At 45.2% G+C, this 20044-nt stretch overlaps 1 protein-coding gene and 1 long non-coding RNA gene across 4 annotated transcripts in view; one reads left to right on the top strand and one right to left on the bottom strand.

The window, feature by feature from the left end:
• The window catches only part of fstl4 (follistatin-like 4), a 64695-nt gene that overhangs the window by 24614 nt on the left and 20037 nt on the right, over positions 1-20044 (bottom strand). The window contains exons 5-7 of the mRNA XM_088398801.1: positions 18399-18538; positions 17056-17089; positions 1833-2069 (exon numbers count right to left, since the gene is read on the bottom strand). Of these exons, the coding sequence (XP_088254927.1) occupies positions 1833-2069; positions 17056-17089; positions 18399-18538 (411 nt within the window). The remainder of the gene's footprint in view (positions 1-1832; positions 2070-17055; positions 17090-18398; positions 18539-20044) is intronic.
• LOC148386642 (uncharacterized) overlaps positions 1-20044 on the top strand; it is a 66368-nt gene that overhangs the window by 40539 nt on the left and 5785 nt on the right. The gene's annotated exons all lie outside the window — the stretch shown is intronic.

Below are 20044 nucleotides of genomic sequence, written 5' to 3'. Positions count from 1 at the left end.
CGTGGTGGGTCCATTGTACTTTCTCCCATTTTTTAAAAGGATATATAAATTGCCAGAAGTCTCAGAATCGTCTCTACTAATGCCGAAACAGGGAGTCCCCGTCTCATCTTTCCGAGCCTTTCAACCGGTCACAACAATCCCGATGAAAGAGGTCAAATTCGACACCGCCGCTTCTGGATCGTAGCCTGAAGCAAAGGCAAAGTGACTTTCACACTACAGCATTTAGGTTTTTATCGAAATTTGAGAGCTTAATCAGACGCGCATGGCCCAAAGGCTGCCGGGGGCGGGCAAGGGGCCACTTAAAAGGGTCTGGCAGATTTATTTACTGTGATGGCCAAGAAGTGAGGAAGCCTCGTTGTTCTTCAGAGTAAGCTCAAGGAAATTAAAGCCGAGAGCAGATTGACGAACGCTACCTGTAACTCGGCACGCTGCGGTGGTGGCGGACCGCTAATGTCAATCTGGATATTGACCAAAACCTATTTGAAGGGGACACCTTAAAAAAAAAAGCCATAATGACGCTTCAGAGCCACTGTAACCATGACAACCAAGGGCTAAGATCCCCTGGTGTTTGTCATTCAGCCACATTCAGCGGCAAACAAGTGACCGTGTGACTCAATTAGCTTGTTTGGGAAATACGTATTTGGCTAGCCACCGCCGGTTACGTCTCGTCAACTCCTTTCTCCTCCTGTTATTTGGACGCCGGCAGTCTTAATCAGCGAAACCTCTTTTCTCTATCTCCAGCCGCTCCCCTTCTCCGTCGTCTGGCTTCGGTGGCCTAATTTGGCGAGCGAACGTAGCTAATGTGGATTAGCTATGCGCGCCGGCGCGGGCCAAGAATCCCTATCGGCTTAACGGGCCGATTAAAACCGCCGCCACGATTGCGTGTGTGAGCACGCATGTGAACGATGCCAAAAAACCCCGAGCTCCTCTATTTACACATCTGCACCTTGAGGGGAGTGGAGAATATATTTTAATCTGACCTGGAAAAGGAGATTTAAAGCTACGCCGCTAACAGATGTCTGACAGGGAGTCAGGATGAAGTGGACTTTGATGCGACGTACTTTTGTGAAACGGGAGTCATTTTTATTGCTAAAGCACGACGTAGGCTAACCAGAGGCTGAGCTTCACTGTGTTTGTTTACAGTAAATGTCTGCACAGTACAGAAGAATCGCAATCCGTAAAGTATTTTCTATCACGCGGCGTTTGTGAGCACAAAAAGCCTCGTGTACACGGCCTTCAATTGTCGTTCCATTTAAGTGCCATTGTGAGTATACGCTACTTGTCAGGCTATCGTTTCCCAGACGACAAACTCAACCATGGGGCTCCTGACTGCAAAACAATTTGATTCTTTCATCTCCATTAAATGAATATCCACTACAGACATCCCGGTTGCCACGGAGATAGTGGCGGCAGGAGGCGGCGCGCCCGACAAGTGCCTCAAAGAAACAATTGTTTTTTTTTCCCGAGGAAATGTCTCTGTATTAAATTGAAGTCAAAAAGCCTTCAAGTACGCGGACTTCATTTTGAGTCCGTCGCCCTTGAGGGAGCTTTCAGAGATCTCTTGGTGTCTGCATCAAAACAAGCTTTCATAACTCCTAATCATTTCGTTTAATTACCGGTAAATTAAAAAAATATTTATATACAGTTGGTGGCGCAGCCGGAGCTAGTTTTTTTTTTTTGCAACGCCGTTGATTAAAAACCACTCAACAGACGATCGGGAACTTGTCTGACTCAAAAAGAGCCTTTGGAAGAAAGATCACAGCAGATTGCAAATGAAATGAGGATCTGAAGAGTATGGCGTCAACGCTCATAATAGAGTTCAGGGCGTTTACCTTTGAAGAAGCAGTCCTTGCTGTGCACCACGTAGATGCGCCTCCTCTCCACGCAGGCCGTTCGGTAAACCTCGCAGTGGTTCTCGTAGAAGCGTCCGTCCGAGCCGCACACCGGCACGAAGGACGCCCGGCATTTCTCCTGGCACACGCATTCCGCCCGTCCCGTCGTGGCCATCAGCACGCATTGCCGTCCGCGACCGCAGTACGTCCTCCGACAGGGGCCGCTCTCCGAGTCGGCTGCAACGGAGAGGAAGGACGGCCATGACAATCGAGGCAAGCTAACATCTATAGTTTCCACATATAAGCTCTTTTCATGTATTCCATCTCACATTGGCCCGGAAGAGGAGAGTTCACGCGCCCCCTTATCCCTTCGTACTAATTGCCCGTCGTGTTTCACTCTCTGATGCATCTGTGGGAAATGCAAACGAGCCCCCCCCCCCCCCCCCCCGTCTACCCCTCGGCGACCTATGCGTTCGTGCCAAGGTCGACTACAAGACGGTTCGCCGTCTCGAGGCGAGAGAGATTAAAGCGCTTAGTGGCCTACCGCCGGCTCGCTTTCTTTCCACGAGCAGGCCCTGAACGTGTCTGCCCCCCGCCCCCTAGCCCCCGCTTACAAGCATACAGTACAAAAGTAGCTAACAATACACAAGATGTTTGACATTTGCACTCTCTCTCAAGGCTAAAAGGCTAAAGCCTACCCGTCTAAGCGGGTTGGAGTGGAGTGTTGTTGTTCTTTTATTTGCGGCGGGGGGGGATCAATTGGAGGGCTGTAATGATCCGTTCCCGACACAACCGATGCATGTTTGTCTTATCTGTCTGACATTTGGACAAGCCGGCGTGTTGATTTACTTTTTCGAAGAGGATGCCGGCGCGATGGCCGACGAGCGCCGCCGGTTTTCATTTCTGCCGGAGCGCAAAAGATGGCGGAACTCACCTGAGACTTGAAACCCAAACAAGCTTTAAACCCGCATTTGAAACCACAACACTGGTTTCAAATTGGAATCCCTAAAGTATGACTTGAGGCCCTACCTCAGTAAGTGTGTTTGTGTGTGAGGCCTTTAAGTGCACTCTTCACTGGAGTCTCTCGGCAAAAGCCTCGCCACGTTTAGGCCTGGATTGACTTGAACCCGGGGCAAGGGGAATCTCCAGCTCTTTAAATCCTTTGAGCGGCATCCCCACTCCATTTGTGTATTTAATCATCGGCATCGTTTTTTTTTTTTATACTCGTCCCCCTCCCGAGAGGGACACTCGCTAGCTTCCTCAAACCTGGCGCTCATTCCGCCAAACCTGCCCGGGGTGCCCGCGTGACATTTTGACTCGGCTTTTGTCGCGGAGTCGAAATGTGCTGACGCAGCTTGTTATTCGATTAGCAGAGGGAAGCGGGCCGCCGATAATTGAATTCACAGGGGACGAGCCGTCGATGGGCGTCTCGTACGCGACAAAGCGCTTGTGACACGACGGGCTTGCTGGGAATGAATATCAATGCAACATAACAAAAACTTGCAAGCTGAGATAAGACGGCTAACGCGCGGTACGCCGCGCGGTAACAAAAAGAATGGATGAAAATGATATTGGAAAAGCACAAAAATATGATTGCCGTGATAAAAGCGTGAAATTGATTTATATGACGGTCTTAATGGATTCAGCCAAAAGTAGAAAAGCAACAAGCAATACTTAAAAAATAGATTAAATGTATTGTATTCATGTGTCAGGTTATTATGTTAGCTTAGCGGCTGTTAGCTTGCTAGCATTTGATCAATTTTCATTTCATATTGCACCTGATAACATGGCATGATGTGAAATGTTATCTTGCAAACAATTATCTCAGAATAGCAGCTGTCAGCATTTTCGCACTTTCAAATAGTAGCTTTCTGAACTTTTTCTCGTTATCTTATTATAACGTACCTCGGCATAGCAGCTATGTTAGCATTTGATCAATTCCCAGATTCACCTCCTACATACTCTCCTGCTTTCTGCCTCCTTGATAATTTGCAACATAAATCTCGACAGTTTGTCGGGCGATAGCGAGTACGACCACTATGGCTCTCATGCCTGAAAATCCCTCATTCCCCGAGCCAAGATATGAGCGGGGGGGAAGAAAAAAAAAAAACAGATAAATATCAGCCGTAAAGACGTGGCAGATGGTGTGCAGCTGTTTGCACCGGCAAAAACATGACAATTTGTATTCAGCGCGGATTAGCCGCCGTATGAATGTTGTATTAAACGTATGGAAATGAAAGCACAAAGCAGTTGCACAAAGCACTTAACGCTGCAGCCTAAATATGTTCCGCTGCATGTTTTACCTTCTCATTAAGTCAGGAAAAGTGCAACGTTGCCTCGTAGCTAGCGCAGGTGAAATCAGCTCATTTGCTTTTCTATAAATACGCCGCATTCATTTGCTCCCTTACGTTTCCCACACCAATTATCAAGTTGCTGTCTAATACTTTTCTTTGCTACCGATCATCAGCAATTACTGAGGGCGGAATTGAAAGTGGTTTGACTTATTTACTGTCGAGTATCAAGAATAGAAAGTCATCATCAAAAGTCAAGAACTGCAAAAGTAAACAGCAAAGAAAGAGCCAAGATCACATCAGCCAATAAGCAAAAAAGTACATCATGTCCTCCATTTACATTACAAACGACAATAGAGACCCCCAAGAAAAGGGAAAGCGAGGAAAAACAAAATCCCAGACGAACGAGGCTATGATTACAAATCACGACACGTCCCCGAAGCGTCATTTGAGGCCGCGCCGAGAGAGGCTTCGCTCTGCTCTATCTTCTGCGGCTTTGACGACCGGGTAGATTTTCATGCCGGATCGGGTTTGCGATATAGATGAAATATTACAATCGCTACTAAAGCGTCTGTGGGGTCCTCTTTGGCTTGACATTATGGAGACAAAAGCACTTTCATACGCGATTAGCGAAGCAGCGTTAGCCGGGTGTGTCAGTGGCGTCGGAAAGGCCAGCAGATAAACAAGTGACTTATTAGCTTGTTTGCCGTGTCTGGCGCAAACACACAAAACGCACCCTCAGTACATATTTAGACAGTTTAGCTACCTCCCCCCCCCCAACAATAACAAATGATAAACTCAAGGACTGGCAAGAGCTTGACATCAAACGCTAACAACGTTGCTTCGATTTTCCAATAACGTGATGAGGACTCGACACGTCCCGCGGAGCGTGGGAAGATTGCACAAACGTACAAGAGAATGATTTGAATTATCTTATAGGCCAAAAAAAAAGGGGGAGGGGGGGGTTATCATTAAAAAGGAAAGCAAAAATACTATGACGAAAAATATTTGAAATTATTCGGGGATACAGAAAATATTTTTGAAAAAAAGCACGTGCAAACCGTCCCATTTATTAACTCGACTTCATTTTGAGTGTAAAAATAAATCCCAAACCGCACTTGCCACTAATTACAGAAACATTTGCCTCCCCGCAATTGATGGAAAATGTGTTTGTTTGTACAATATGCCTCCCTTTGTTAGTCCTTGCGATTTCCAAGTTCATCAAGTTGCTCACGTTGGTGCACGGAAAAGGAAGTTCAGGCAAAGTTCAGTTAGCATTTGACTTAAAAAAAAAAGTCTTTGTGCTTTTTAAACCAAACAGGGAACAAAATGTGAAAGATGGGGGTGGAGGGTATGAAAATATAGCTGAGAATGTTGTTGGCGAAAAAAGGAATATGCCGCTAACCTCATTGATGATGCAGTCTTATTACATGCTAATGTGATTGGACTGGAAAATGCGAGGGAGGGGCGAGGGGTTAAGACTTCAGCAATCAGCGCAACTCAAGTACCACTTTCGTAAGGCTAGTCATAAGAATTCCTACGTATAAATTAGGTCGAATAAGAGAGACGCTTTTGAGGTCCTGATAAGTGGAAAATATGTTGGGCAAGAATCGTTTGAGCTGACTCCAACAGAGTAAAAATCCAACATTCCGATCACACGGGAAGCCATTCATTCATTTGGGTGACCCTCCCGCCCTGGCCCGCCGCCGTCGCTCCTCGTCACGCACCTGACAGCATCAATACGGCGTTGCGGAGACAGAAAAGCGAGCGGAATTAGACTGTGTGAATAATTCATTAGCGCCGCTGCCGCCGCTCGCCTCCCATTCAAGTGACAGCGCTCGTGTTTAAATGATGAGTCGCCTCCCAGTCAGCACACAAAATAGCCAGGTATACTTATTTTTTTTTGTCTTTTTGAATTAATATCATTTCTCTTAAACACACACAGAGTCCCTCCTTCACACGTACGCACACTTTAGGGAACGCCATCTTCCTTCCACCTGTCAACATCCCAGAGGCTCACTTGATGAGATCGCTCGCCTTCTGTTTTACATGCATCTTTCATTTATTCAATAGCTTCCTTTGTGTGTGTGTGCGTGTGTGTCAGCGGAGGAGGAGAGAAGATGAACGATGTCGAACAGAAATAGGGCAGTGGGAGGATGCGAGGGGAGGCCTGACGAGAAGGTCGAGAAAACACAGGTCAGGGAGTGCAAAAGCAAGATTTAACAGCAACAAAATGGAGCCTTAAATAGATGACACATTTATAGTCAGAAATACTTTGAGTAATATTAAGTCAATCCATTTGATTGGCTTCATGTATTTAAGTCGGGCACAGATAAAATAATACTTTGAAACTCAAGGACAAAGCAAGAAGCATAAGGGGCAAAAAAATAAAAAAGTACAGGTCATCGATGTGGGGTGAGAGTCTCCGAGAGTGGAAGAGTGATGGTGGGAGCTTCTGAGGGACCACCACTGAGCGGTCATCTTTTTGTGTGTGCGTACGAGCGAGTGTAGCAACAGGAAGCGACAGCAGCGGGCAGGGCTTGGATGTGCTCCAAGAAGTGCGGCGAGGATTTGGGGGATGTCCAAAGAGCCGTTGAGTTTCTCCACTCCAACCGGGATAATAAGTAGCCCGGGGCCTCATGCAGATTTCGTGCCGCGTTTGATGGATCCGATTCAACAACGTGTTCGCAGCGGAAATGCCACAGGCCACGTGAACACACTTGAAATAATCGACCGATCAAATGTCTCCTCTTGTCGCTTATTCAAGATGATGGCCGTCGAAAGAAACAGAAGGACTCCAAATGATCCGTTCAAAAAGTTAAAAAAAATAAGTCCAGGTGGGTTCAGCCAAGGGCTGCGAGAGGAACACTCAGCTTCAATCACATCATCATCCATAATGGATGACCAATGTAAATATCTCATGAAGGCGCGTCATGGAGAAAATGAGTCTGTGCTTAACACACACACACACACACACACACACACACACACACACACAGGGCAGCTGTTTATGTAATATTGATGCGCTTAATGGATGTTACGTGTGAACGTCGTCTTGCTCCCGCATTTTGTCTCGGCATTTTATATTCCATTGACTTACTTTCTTAAACGGGAAAAAAAACGTTAGTCTTTGTGTACACCGAACTTCTTCAAATAGGGGGGGGGAACTCCTTCGTTGTTGTTGTTGTTAAACTATTTTGGATGTTGGATAAATCAGTTCGGAGGTCTCGACGTTCTTTTGACTGGTTGTGGCTGCTGACCATCAACTTAGCGACATGCGCCACGCTGTCAGGGCGGCGATGATACGATGAGCCCTCGCGGGGGTGGGGCTAAAAGCGCCGAGCACAGTGCCCCGACGGCGTCGTCATCAATCATGCACGAGGAACCGGGGTCAGACAAAGTGCGCCGTCGTTTTTATTTATATGACGGGACGACGTCCGCCGCCGTCATAAAGTTTGCAAAAGGCCGTTCGCCGTCCACCAACAATAGCTCCTCGAGTAAGATAAGAAGGTTGCCGAGTCCATCGCTCTGGATGGTTGCCACGGTTACCTGGCAGAATGGCAGCCCCCAAAAACTTTCTGTTGGACCTGACACACATTTTGCAAGGCGATATTTAATCAGGTCCAGCTTTGCGGGGGGTTTGCGTGACTTGAGATTTGCATTTTTATGGAGTTCCGGTGGCCTTGGCTCGCCCTTAACTCTGTGTGAACACAACAGCCAGGAGATAGGGACGTTAATTAGGGAACGGCAGTCGCGGCAGCACAATGGCGACGGGTGCTCAATGGCTCCTTTGCCTTATCGCTAATGGGCTCAAATTGATTAATGGACACGACTGCGAGCGGGAATGCTGAGCCCGACGTTCCTTTTGATTAAGAAATTAATCGTTTTAAGAGTTGGAATTCATCAGAGGAAAAAAATGCAATCATTTAAGTTTTTTCTTTAAGGTGGCCAGACATTTCAAGGTCCTTTTGTGTGGACACCCTCTTATTTCCAAAATGGTGACTAATTGAAATTTGTAAATATAAAAATATATCTGCCTTCTTCAAATGCCATTTGGAATTCTTCTAGACGCTGTCAATAGAAAGTTCTTCAAACTCGTGTATTTTATGATAGTCTACCTAGCAACAGCACACAGTCATATTTAATAGCCATGCAGTGATTATGGGAGTCAATTATGGATGCAAAGTTCATTAAATCATATATGATTAAAAACATACAACTTTATGAATATTATGATTATTACAGATGGGCAGCTTTGTATGCGTATTTTATCAGCACGCCAACGCCGCTTCGCGTGAACATATAATTGGAGCGATCAATCACATACGAACGCACACGCCAAAAGGCACAAATACACGCAAGTGACCTCCAAGCCGCCCGGCAAGAAGCATCATTTGTTTAGCCAGCAGGTTTCTCATTCAGCCTCCGGAGAATTATGAAGGGACGCTGCGCCGCATAACGGCTTATCTCCACATCATTAGTAACAGCACATGCTTGACTCATCTTAATCATGACTCCGCTCCGGTTCTTATTAAAACAAAAATGTCAGGCTTGGATTGATACAGCATAAGTGGCTTTAAAAAAAAAAAAAGGAAATTTGTCATTTCTGCTGGTTAAGGATTCCCCTTGTAGTTGAAATGTACTTTGGGGCAAAAATGATTGTGCCCCATAGATTCTGCCTAGCAACAACTACTGTACATACAGTAGTTATGTCATCTGCTGCTTTGTCGGAATGCGCTGGAAAGTCTTGCCCCAACCCCATTCCTCCGTAATAGGCCATAGTTTGCCAAACATCAACTCGAGAGTGATATTTTGTCTCCCGCCGAGCACTTTCACACATAAGCCAAAGTGCTGTTGTGTCCGAAAAAAAACAAAATGCACTGTGCCCTTAAAAATTGTAAGCGGTGCAGCCTTTCCCGGTGACATTACATGCTGATCTCGCTTCCCTGATCCATACAGCTGCCGACCATGCAGGAGATGGATGGTTGCGAGGAGTCCCCGAACAATATAGGATGCGCTCAGCCGTATAATAAGTGATAAAAGCCCATGTATTCGCCCTCCAGACTTTTTTTTTTTCCCACCCCCCCCAAGCAGAGCTCAACGGGGGGCTCATTTCGCCGAGTAAGACGTGCTCAATCTTCTTTTTATACACCCTAAAAAGCAGCAATCTGGCCCCGCAAGTTTGCCGTGAATGATGGCGAAGCGGGCCGAGTGGCACGCAAACGTAGAAGCACTTTGTCACTTTCACCCCCGGCCGGGTGCACGCCGTCTGCCCTTCAACTCGCTGTCGAGAACAAAGTATGAGAGGGAAAACTGGCATATTTTGATCACGATTCCGTCAAACGTGACAAAAAGAATAGAAAAGAAAAAAGAATAAGTCGATAATGAGATGAACAAATGTGTTTTGTAAACACCAATGACAGAGTTTGCTCAAGCAATTAACAAACCGGTTTTCGTGCCACTGACGACAATCGTGAACCTCCGACCTCCAATTAAACCAACATGTCGGGATTCATTAAAAAGAAAAAAAAATGGCTGCTATTTATTGCGGAAGAACCAAAAGACTGAATACTGAAAAATGTCCTTGCTGGAGGGCGCCGCTCTACCAGCCACCGGCGCACCCCCAATCCCCCTTTAGGCTTTTCATCTCTCCAATAACGGGACCTTCCCAAATAGCTTGGAGATTGCGCACGGCTCTTTTAGAACTTAATTACACCGTAAAGTAGTGGCGTTTACGCGCCGTAAAAGACGGCGCCGGGTGATTTGGGCTGCATTCTAATGGAGTCGTCGTCTTTATTTGATCACGTGATCTGCCCGTCGTTAATGCAGAGCAAGCAGATTGTGTAAACACGCAATGCACAAAAAGTCCAGCCTTCGAATGCGTATTTTTTTTTCCGTAAAGGTCCAGCAGGCTTCCCTCTTGGGAGAAGCCGAACAATATCGAGCTGGGTTATTGGAAAATATGCAAAAATTGATCATAAACCGGCACACAAAAGGCCACGAGTCGTTCCGAAATCAATGATCACTCCTACGCAGGCGTTTATCACTGTAGACCGAAGCGAGGAAACGACCGATCGGCCGTTTTGACGAACAAACAAAACGTCAAAGCGGAATTGTCGTGAAATAAAGGCTAATCGTGTCATCGGTACTGATTGTTTGCAATCAAGATTGATCTTTGTGGCATTGTGTGTTGAAATGAACAAAGCACGCAGGTTTGTCATGGCCGATCAAAGGCGATTACAGGCTGGACCGTCCTCACTGATGATCCGTCACCTTGAATCAAGCCCGGTGATTGCGACTCATCGTGCGGGCTGAGCAATCAGCCGCGCTCACAAATCAAAGAGGTTGATTCCTCCCCCCCCCCTCCCCCTCCGACTAACCTTACCCTCTAAAATCTAAAGTAAACCTCTCCTTTTCCAATATTTCCAATAGTCCATAGTCAGGATGGTTGCGATTGGACAATTAATTATCACCGCTGCCGCCGCCTTGCTAAAAATATGACTTATCAAGCTAACCGCCATCCCTCTGGAGAGATGCAGAGAGACAGCTCGGAGGGACAGCAGCAAGACCGACATAAGCATAGGTGTGATCGCTTGCAGCGATAAACGAAATCCGTCAACTTGGCATTGATTGTTACGATTCTCTCCGCTCTATTAAGACTCTTCTAGAAACCAAGCAAATGTGCTTGTTGCTTTCTTCTTACTCACTGGCTTATTGTTTCTCTTCTGTCCAATAGTTTTCAAATATTTAAAGGTGTCTAAATCGATGCAAATTGAAAAACATTTGAAGTAGTTTTACATTTTAAGTAGCGCTACGTCGAATCGATGCAATTGCTTAACGGGGAAAAAAAAAAGGCTAACGAAGGTCGCCGTTTCCATTCCGAGGCAGCGTGGCTCCATTAAACTGCGGCTTCTGGCCGGCGGCCCACTGTGAACAAAGTCGGCGTGCTCGGACACCTCGCGCCTGGCTAGCCAGCATGCCTTAGCTTGGTCCTGGCAGCGCTCAAAGGGCCCCCTGAAGACATGAGTGTGGCATTGCTCCAGTCCAGCTGGAAATGTGTCTGGCGACTGAAACCCATCTGCAAAGAAGCAGCGGCTCATCTGTCACCATCCACTTTGCACTATGGGGAACATTCACAAGGCTGCCATCAGCCAATGCGGAGACAAAAAGTGGCCGGCGGACAACAACAGTGTTGCTTAACATATGCGACTTCATTGTATGGCAATTGTGGGGGTGAACTCATTTTATCCTGGGCAACTTTTGCGGAATTTATGGTTGGACACCAGAAAAGGCAAAAAGTTCCACTTCCATTTCCCTCTTTAAGGTGCCGTGCTTGACGTTGAAGAAAAGAAAGTCGGCAGGCAATTCTCTCAAAGCTAATCCTCCACAGCACAGCCAGCCTCTGGGCAGCTGCTTGGGAAGCAGGAGAGCTCTTTGGCTGTGAATCTCCCACCTGACAAAGCCGCTATAAACTTCACACAAGTCTCAAAGGTGCCTCAGGGAGTCGACCCGCGGGTTAGATGCAAGTACATCGTCCGGTCTGAGGTCGATAATAACTTGGCTCCTCTTCCATGGGCTGAATGGTGGAAGGCTACGCGTTCACGTTTTAATTAAGGAGTTAATAAAAGGTCTCGGCCGGAGGTTATGGCTAGCATGGCAGTTGGGTTGAAGAGCCAACGGTAGGTTAGGGTTAGCATAAGTTGAGAATTTTAGCAAAGGTTTAGAGATTGGGGGAAATGTTAGAATTTCCGTTAAGGAGCTAACGAGCAATCTCGCGTCAGGGTTAGCATAACTGGATTTGGCTAACAACATGAGCGAGGGCGAAACAGAACATTAGCAGTCAGTGGGAAGAAATCCAGCAATCGACATTCTGGCAACTAACAGTTTGGTTATTACCATTTTCTTTCATCCTGGTCAAACGCTGCCAGGCTGAATTGCTAGTGCCGTGTGACACCTTGTAGAATTACGGCGAATGTCAGCGTTACGGTTAGCGTGATTAGCATTTTGGTTCATCTACTGACTTGGTCCATATTCGAATTTTCTATCCAAACCTGCGAGGCAGCTAAATAGATGCAGCTTCTTTTTGAAAGTCCGACCGGCGAGGGTAGGGTATTTCTTAAGATAAAAACAAGTTTTTCTTTGACTTGAAAGGGAATTAATGGGAGACAAAGTGCGCTGAATGCGAATGTCAGCAGACCTCCCGTGGGCTCAGATTAAGTATTTACAACTATATCCAAAGATAATGTACCATGATCTCAGCCACCCAGCCAGCCTGCACTCTCTCGAAATAACACTGAGATGGACTATTAATGATACATGAATGTAATTACATTTCTCCGAGCGCTTTTTGCCTAATAGACCCACAGAAGGATGTGGGGGCGCATGGTAATTAAAGACTTTAAGCTTCTTGGTAGCGGGCAGACATCGTTTTATGCCGTTCAGGCAAATAAAAGTGTGCATTTTCACTGGAGTGATTTAATGGCTCGCAAAGTAAACAGGAGAGAGAAGAAAGAAGATGACCCACTAAGACAGCAAATCCAGCTTGGGCTAATTTTACCATTTTAGGCTAAAGAGTTAAGAACAAGTATTGTGTTTGGGGTATTGTTAGCATAACAGGCTAGTTTAGTACGCATCTCTGCCTCTCTCAGCAAGTTCGGAATGGGAGTCGTTTTTTTCCACTACTCGAAGGCGACGTGAACGATTGCCGCAAAGACAATGATCGGACAATCAGACGGCGAGCTAGCTGGCTATAAACGTCGCTGGAGTGCCATTCAATCAGCCGCCTCGCGCCATTATGACGTTCTAATGGAACCTTGTAGTGTTTCATGCCCTGTACAAGTCGCATTTTAAGAGTAGCAATGCGTGATACCTCAAGTTTTGTCACTATTCAAGTACCTTATACAGGATACAATTGAATGATATGCTTGGTGAAAATACTGATATATTTTTTGTAAGAATCTAGAAAAATAAATACAAAATAAATAGTATATAATAAATAAATAAACACCAGCAATTTTGTTTTCAATATTTTACACTGAGAATATTTTGTGATGTGTTTTCCCACGCATCTTAATTGCAATATTTTTTGTCATAATTCCAAAAAGTCGTTTTCATTAAGAAAATAATAGACAGGTCCCGAACGTCGTCAGCAGATGTTCTCTACCGATAAAGTTTCCGAACTACAGCAGCGAGTATTGTTACAAACTGCTGGCAGGTGCGAACAAACGGGTTTTTTTAAATTTCCGTTTCGGTAGGCAAAAGTGGTGCTGAAGGCTTTAACCTCTTGGTGCTTTTTTTCCACCTTGGCACAAATTGCCCCAGCCCTTCTGGGAATGACAGCTGAATTATCGTTTCTTTCTGCGGAGGGACAGCTCATTCTGCCGCGTCAAAATAAGCACCCGAGCCAGCATCTGATTCCCGCCGCATCCTAACTGCCACTGCTTAGTGTGGCTAGTAGCAATTTCATTACCCTCTGTCTTCCCCCAACGCTGACGTCCTTAACCGATGGCGCCCGCCCCGACTCGTGAGGATCCTCGGCGGTCGCACCTGTGGCGCCGCCATTACGCCATTGCTATTTGCCCAAATTGCTCCATTTGTGTTTGAATACCAAATGCCGTTTCGGGAGATCGTATCTCGTCGCCCCTTAATGGAGACGTTACCACGGCGGGTCTTTGTCGGAATGCTAACAAAAAAAAAAAGAAGCAAACATCCCGTTGCTAAGTGTTGTGTTATTGGGGAACTGAATTAAGCTCCAGTGTGGAATAGAGAATCAAGAATGTGTCACTTAAATTGCACATTATCGTAATTACAGTAGAGTGAAAACCCCCGTATGACCAAATGTAGCAAATTTGAAATGATTTTACAAATTGAGAAAGATTCAGCGTTGCTGTCATTAGAATGAGTAGTTGGACTTGCAAGGATCATCGGAATTCAGTAGAAGCAGCCAAAGAAGAACAAAAAATCCAACTCAGACAAAAGTAAAATCAAAACGAAATGCCGATTGTTCTACATCGCATTAGAAGTCATCAAAACAACTCGACTGTCAAGTGTGACCAGTTTTGTTGACCTGCTTTTATTGCAATCCGCCCGCCTCCATCTGGATGTTATTTACCACACGCTCAATAATACATTATTCATCCATCTCATTCTGAGGGAAGCGGCACCTGCAATTCTTCTTTTTTTTTCTTTTTTTCAATTAATCTTCATGCATTTGAAAACAGCTCCTCAGATCACACGCTCTCATAAATAGATTCTTGTATACGCGGCGTCACTGTGAAGCTATTCTCGGACACTCAAAGGATATAGCTAGTCTTTGATGCGCCTTTTCATTGGCAACTGAAAGGAAAGAAAAATAATGTGAAAATGGAAGTGTTGCGATTTTACTCGAATGTTTTTTCATGAAATAAAACAATATCATCATATTTTCACTTGTTGAAATTTTTGCAAAGCTAGAATTAGAATTAAAAAAAGTAGAATGACGGTGGCCGCACTGGATGATACGTGGCTATATTTAGAATTTGACTTTTTTTCCTCAATAAAACTCATCATTGTGGCTTTGAACACAATGACAACATCCTTGTTGGGAGTTACGCGAGAACACCCCTTAAGTGTTGTCGCGACGAAACAATTAATTCACCAATTAATGAGCTGTCAGGTTTGTAGCGGCGCGTGCCAGACAGGTGGCAAGGCTGGATGCGGGCCAGCCGCCTAATAGAGATCGCTCGTCTCGGACGTGACAGCTGGCGACGGCGGCGTGAAGGCGGCCGCATCGTTGTCGCAAACGTGCGTCGTCTGGCTAACAACTGGAGCCTTTAAACACGCCTTAAAAAGAAACAGGCGCTATAAACAAAAGGATTAAATACCCACGCCAAAAAAAAACAATTATTTTTGTCATTTATATATTTGGGTAACATTAAATGGCGTCATTTGTATTGATTAAATTGTTAAAACAATATTTTCTAATGTTCATGTCGACTTTGTCCTGTAACTACTCCCCTCCCTGCCGTCTTAGCTGAATTAATTTTGGAACTCGGACAAGTTTAGCAAAGCCCTGTCGTAAATCTCGCCGGCGAGGAAGAGGAGGAGTGATTTCATTAAGCCGAGCGACCATAAAGATCACCCTGACATCCCGAGACCTTATCAAAGTCGTAAAAGTGAAATGAAGCTTTGTTCAACGCCCGCTCCCCACCTTGTGTCGGTGACTCGCGCCGACAAGAAAGGAAATTGACAAAATGAACTAGCGGCTAGCGCCACGAGCTAATGCACGCTTGCAAATTGGTGACTACAGAAGTCCGGCACAAAAACATTGTGCATAGTATGACTCCATTTGATCAGCCAACTTTATTCATATTAATTCCGGCCGTGATCAATCTATGACAGCATCAAACTCTTGAGTATCCCGAATGACGCCGCATTGCTCGGATAAATCAGCGGTTGCGGTATGAATGATTAATCCGCAGCTTTTTTTTTTTCCCCTACGCAACCGTTTCACAGTGGGTGACATTTCAAAAGAACGACTTGTGTTGAAATGTCACAATATCCGCATGGCGGAAAAGCGCCACTTCCTGCAAAAGTGGGCCAGCGTGATTAATGCCATTGCCGTCACGTGACGCAAACATGTCGGAGGAAGAATTGGAATACAAAAAGATGTGAAAGCGGCTAACTCGACATGCACAGAGCGGAGCGGTGGCGACAGGAGGATGTGGCTTGGCATACAAATAGGCGGCAAGGTAATTAGTCCCACGGGGGAAATTGGCAAATTCCAAAATGTCTTTCCTGGCATCACAAATAAATAGATATTTTCTTAAAAAAAAAAAATAATCATCAACAAGTTGGCTTCAATATGATGAAGCCACACATAGGAGCTATTAGCATTAGCAACACCTGCGCTAGCCCCAAGAGCAACGTCCCAAATAAAATCTGCCGAATAATGCTGACTCGACAAGTCATATTTTCAAAAATCAATTTGCGCGTCCAACAACACTGCAGCTCTGCTTAGCTTTTGAACTCCTACTTTTTCAGCCTACAAATCTGAACACATGACTTTCTAAATATGACGAGTATTTGGAGATGTTGATGAAAATGCCGAAAGTGAAAAGAAAAGTAACGCAAGCGTGGTGACACAAAACTGTCGTCTCCGAGCATCACCTCCAGGGCATTTTTTTATTGTCATCTTGCATGTGTGTGCGCTTGTTATAAATTCACACCCTGGTGCCTGTCGACGTGTGTCAGAGAGACACCTGTTTCCTGTCGGGATTCGTGCAACTTGAGCGCTCGGGTAATATCGTAGCAGGCAGGTGTTTTTTGCCAGGAAATACGAGAGCAATTAACGGCAAGAAAACAAAAATAAATACGATGACTTTCATAAATGGACTAAAATGGCGCTAAAATAAACACGATGGGTCGGGCACGGCGAGAGCGAGCGAGCGAACGACTGGCGGAAGTCGACGGATAAAAGTTGACGAGTTTGACGGGAAGGAAAAAGGAACAGGATGGCAGGCAGATGTTGCAAAAAAATGAATAGACGAGATATAAATTCTCGTGAGAATTTCGGTTCAAACTACAAATCAAGTCAGCTCGGAATGGCCTATTTAAATGTGTGATTGCAAATTCGACGGAAAATATCGATATCGCCGTTGATAGTCGAGACAAAACTTCAGGTCGCAACCCAACATCGTTTGGGCGAATTCCAAGCAACTATCTTTCGGAGTTCACCTTTGGAAGACTTTCGGGTGAGAAATGTGAGTTTTTCCAGCTCGTAAAACATCGGCTGGCTTTTATGAAGGTCGTTTTGGATTCACAAGCCTACGATATGAAAAGGCAAAGTGAGCGTCGCGCCACAAGTGAGATGAAGCAAAAATAATACAGAGTGCCGAGGTGTCGCCGCTGCTTGCGAAACTGCTGTTTGATTTAAACACAGCGCGTGTACTCACATTGATCGATGCTCCCGGCCGCTTCGACCCTCTCCTGCAAACACACACACACACACACGGGTTGTTATTACGACTGCAAACGGATAACAATTTGTGCCCCCCCCCCTCTGAAAAACAAAAACGACCCATGTGTCAATTTGGAGTTCTAAAAACGCTTGTGTATTCTGTCTGATTAGTTTACCAAAAGAGAATAAATCAATCATGAACTATTTTCACCAAGCTAATCCATCTCCATCCCATCGCCGTTCCCCCGGTAGCGTTTACCGCAAACGTCGAGACCTGGCTCTTATCTAATTCGTCTGGGCTCCGACGGGGCTTCCTAATGAGCTGAGTGAAATGAAGCCGAAGGAGGCACGGCGTCGAGTGCAAATATCTCCACGAGCGTCAACGGATCAATGCGAGTGACCACAAAAAAAAAAAAAACGTTCTTCTCCCTTACTTGAGTTTCTCAAATTAGAGGTAAACTACGTGTTTCAAGAGATAGCCCTCGCCGCCATTTCCCCACCCGACACCGCCACGCCATTTTAACACGGCAATCATCCAAAGGGCAACGCTCGGCTGGCCTCAATTTCGCTCCAGGTGAGAGCTCGTCAAGCCACGCGCGACCGTTAGCTCGGAATAAACGTGCCGGGCGTGAGCCCAAACGAGGGTTCTTTCCAATTGAATTATAGAAATGGATCCAAATATTGGACGACCTTAAACACAAAATTTTAGCTTTTTTCCTTTTTTTTTTTTTTTTTTGAGATGTTCGGTCAGATGTTTTTCTGAATGGTTCGTCCTCTTAAGGCCAATTCGGTCGGGTAGATAAACGAGGTGTAAAACCTCAAGTTATTAAACATGATCAAGGTGCAAAAGAGGTCGAAGCGCTTTGATTAAAGCGTGCCCGGCGCATTTCACGCTCGTAAAAATGCGAGCGCATATGACAAACATCGCCCGACGTCAGGAATACAAAAATGCAGCGTTTTCTCAGACAGAGAGAAGCGACTCCATTCCCGCACTTGTTTTATGTATAGCTCCAGTTATAGGAAGTTTGTAAAACCCTCGTCGTAAATTCCGTGTTAAAGATGAAAGACTCCGTTTCACGACAGCAGCCAAGCATTCTTGCCTTTTTTTTTTTATATACAAAATTGGGAAGCTCAAGGAAGGCCGATTCTGATCCGATTTAGTCATTTCTAATTGCAGCGACCCTGTAAAGTGAATTTAGCCGTTTGTTTTGAATTGTGGGATTTGAACATATTTGCACAAAAACTGTTGTAGTCGTAAATTGTGAAGAGTGTAAAAGAAGCAATAATGCAAGAGTTTAGAAAAATACAGCAAGGCCTTAGGGTTGCATTGTTATTTACCGTGGCTGGCGTTTCCAAAGATGTCTGCGGGATGTTAGCAGCCCCCATCTCGCCTCTCCTGTGTCCTCCAGCCCAGCCGCTCCCCAACAGAGCGGCCAGAACGGCAGCACAAACAGCCAGGCTGCCCATCGGCGCCTTCCCTGTATGGGAGAATCGATAAAAGAAAAAAAAGTTATTCTGTTGCCTTTTCTGCGCCACTAGAATTGAGAAACCCACTAACGCTTCATTCCAGGTATTCTAGCATTTGACTCCATTTTTTATTTTTACTCCTGCTACTTGGATTTTTGATGATTCATGGACCATCAAAACCGCACAATAGACAGAATTCCTCATTCTCAATCGTTTTGTTATGGAAATTGATTATCACGCCAATCCCTGGGGCCAATGATGGATACAAAATGCAGATGACATGCTAACTTGCTAATGCGCTAACATCCATACAGTGGAGACCCAGCAAAATGTCGGCCATTTTGATTTTTACTTATTTTGATCACTATTAGGATCCTTCAAAGATGACAAATAGACAAGTGATTTTGAGTGTGGCCCAAAATAAGATTTTTTATAAGTCAGCCTCTGTTTCATTTTCCACTTTGATAGGCATGTCCATCAGATATCATACAGTCTGCCATTTTAATTTGAGTCTTTAGTGGTGTTTCAAAATCATCCTAGACAGCCTCGTTCTGATCCATTGTCAGTTTGGGCCCGCCTTTTTTGTTGGCCTAGCACAAAGCCAGCCAAATTGCACTAATCAGAGAAATTGTGAAATTAGTAGTAATCAAAAGACTTCCAAGAGGGGAACAGGAAGCGAATGCTTCACTCTTTCGAGGAACTGACGTCGATGTCATTCGGCAGCCGTAATCGCCGGCGGGCTGACGGGCGCTCGCTCTTGAAAATTAAGTGGCAAATGAGATCTGCCAGTCACTGTCTGCTAATGTGTGAGCCGCACACACACACACGAAATTCAAGTCCTATTATCCCGACGCATGGACATCAAAACTTCCAAAATATTGATTTCCTTTGTTTTTACTTATTTACCTTCACTGGGCTTTGAAAAATAGACTAAGTCACGTCTGAATATAGCCGACTCGCCTTTAGGATGTATCAGCTTCTTTTGGCCTTTTGTGCTGACTTTTTTTATTTAGGTCAATGTAAAATATTCATTCGCTCCGCTGCAAAGGTTTTTTTTAAGCGAGTGCACGGAAGCGCACACGAACTGCCCACTGCAGGTGCGGCCAAGTCGGTTGCTAGCTAGATGATCCCAGTGGTGTGATAATAAATCACGTCCACCATTTGTCTTGCTTAGTAGATTCAATTAGAAATAATGAATTAGTTCTGTCATAACGAAAAAAAAAGGGACTGTAAGATGGTATTTATTGGTATGGATCTGAAGCTATGTCTGTTAGCCTTTCTGACAGGAAATAGAGACACAGAGAAGGATGTAGTTTAACACTTTGACTTAGATGTGACAGCCACGCACTCATCTCATATCAGCTCTCCTGGATTCATCTTGAGCTTTTGGCAGTCGGGGGACGGAAGGGGTGCAAAAAAAAAAAAAAAAAAAGTGACAGGTCAGCGTCAGCCTTGGGATCGCATGTTCTATACTCCTGCTTATCTCCCCCACGCCGCACATGAGCACTGGAGCTTTT

This window comes from Syngnathus floridae, chromosome 15, assembly GCF_059516105.1.
Source record: "Syngnathus floridae isolate MCC-2025c chromosome 15, RoL_Sflo_1.0, whole genome shotgun sequence".
NCBI lineage: Eukaryota > Metazoa > Chordata > Actinopteri > Syngnathiformes > Syngnathidae > Syngnathus > Syngnathus floridae.
The sequence above is the reverse complement of the archived record's forward strand: the minus strand, read 5'-3'. Positions and strand labels throughout refer to the sequence as shown.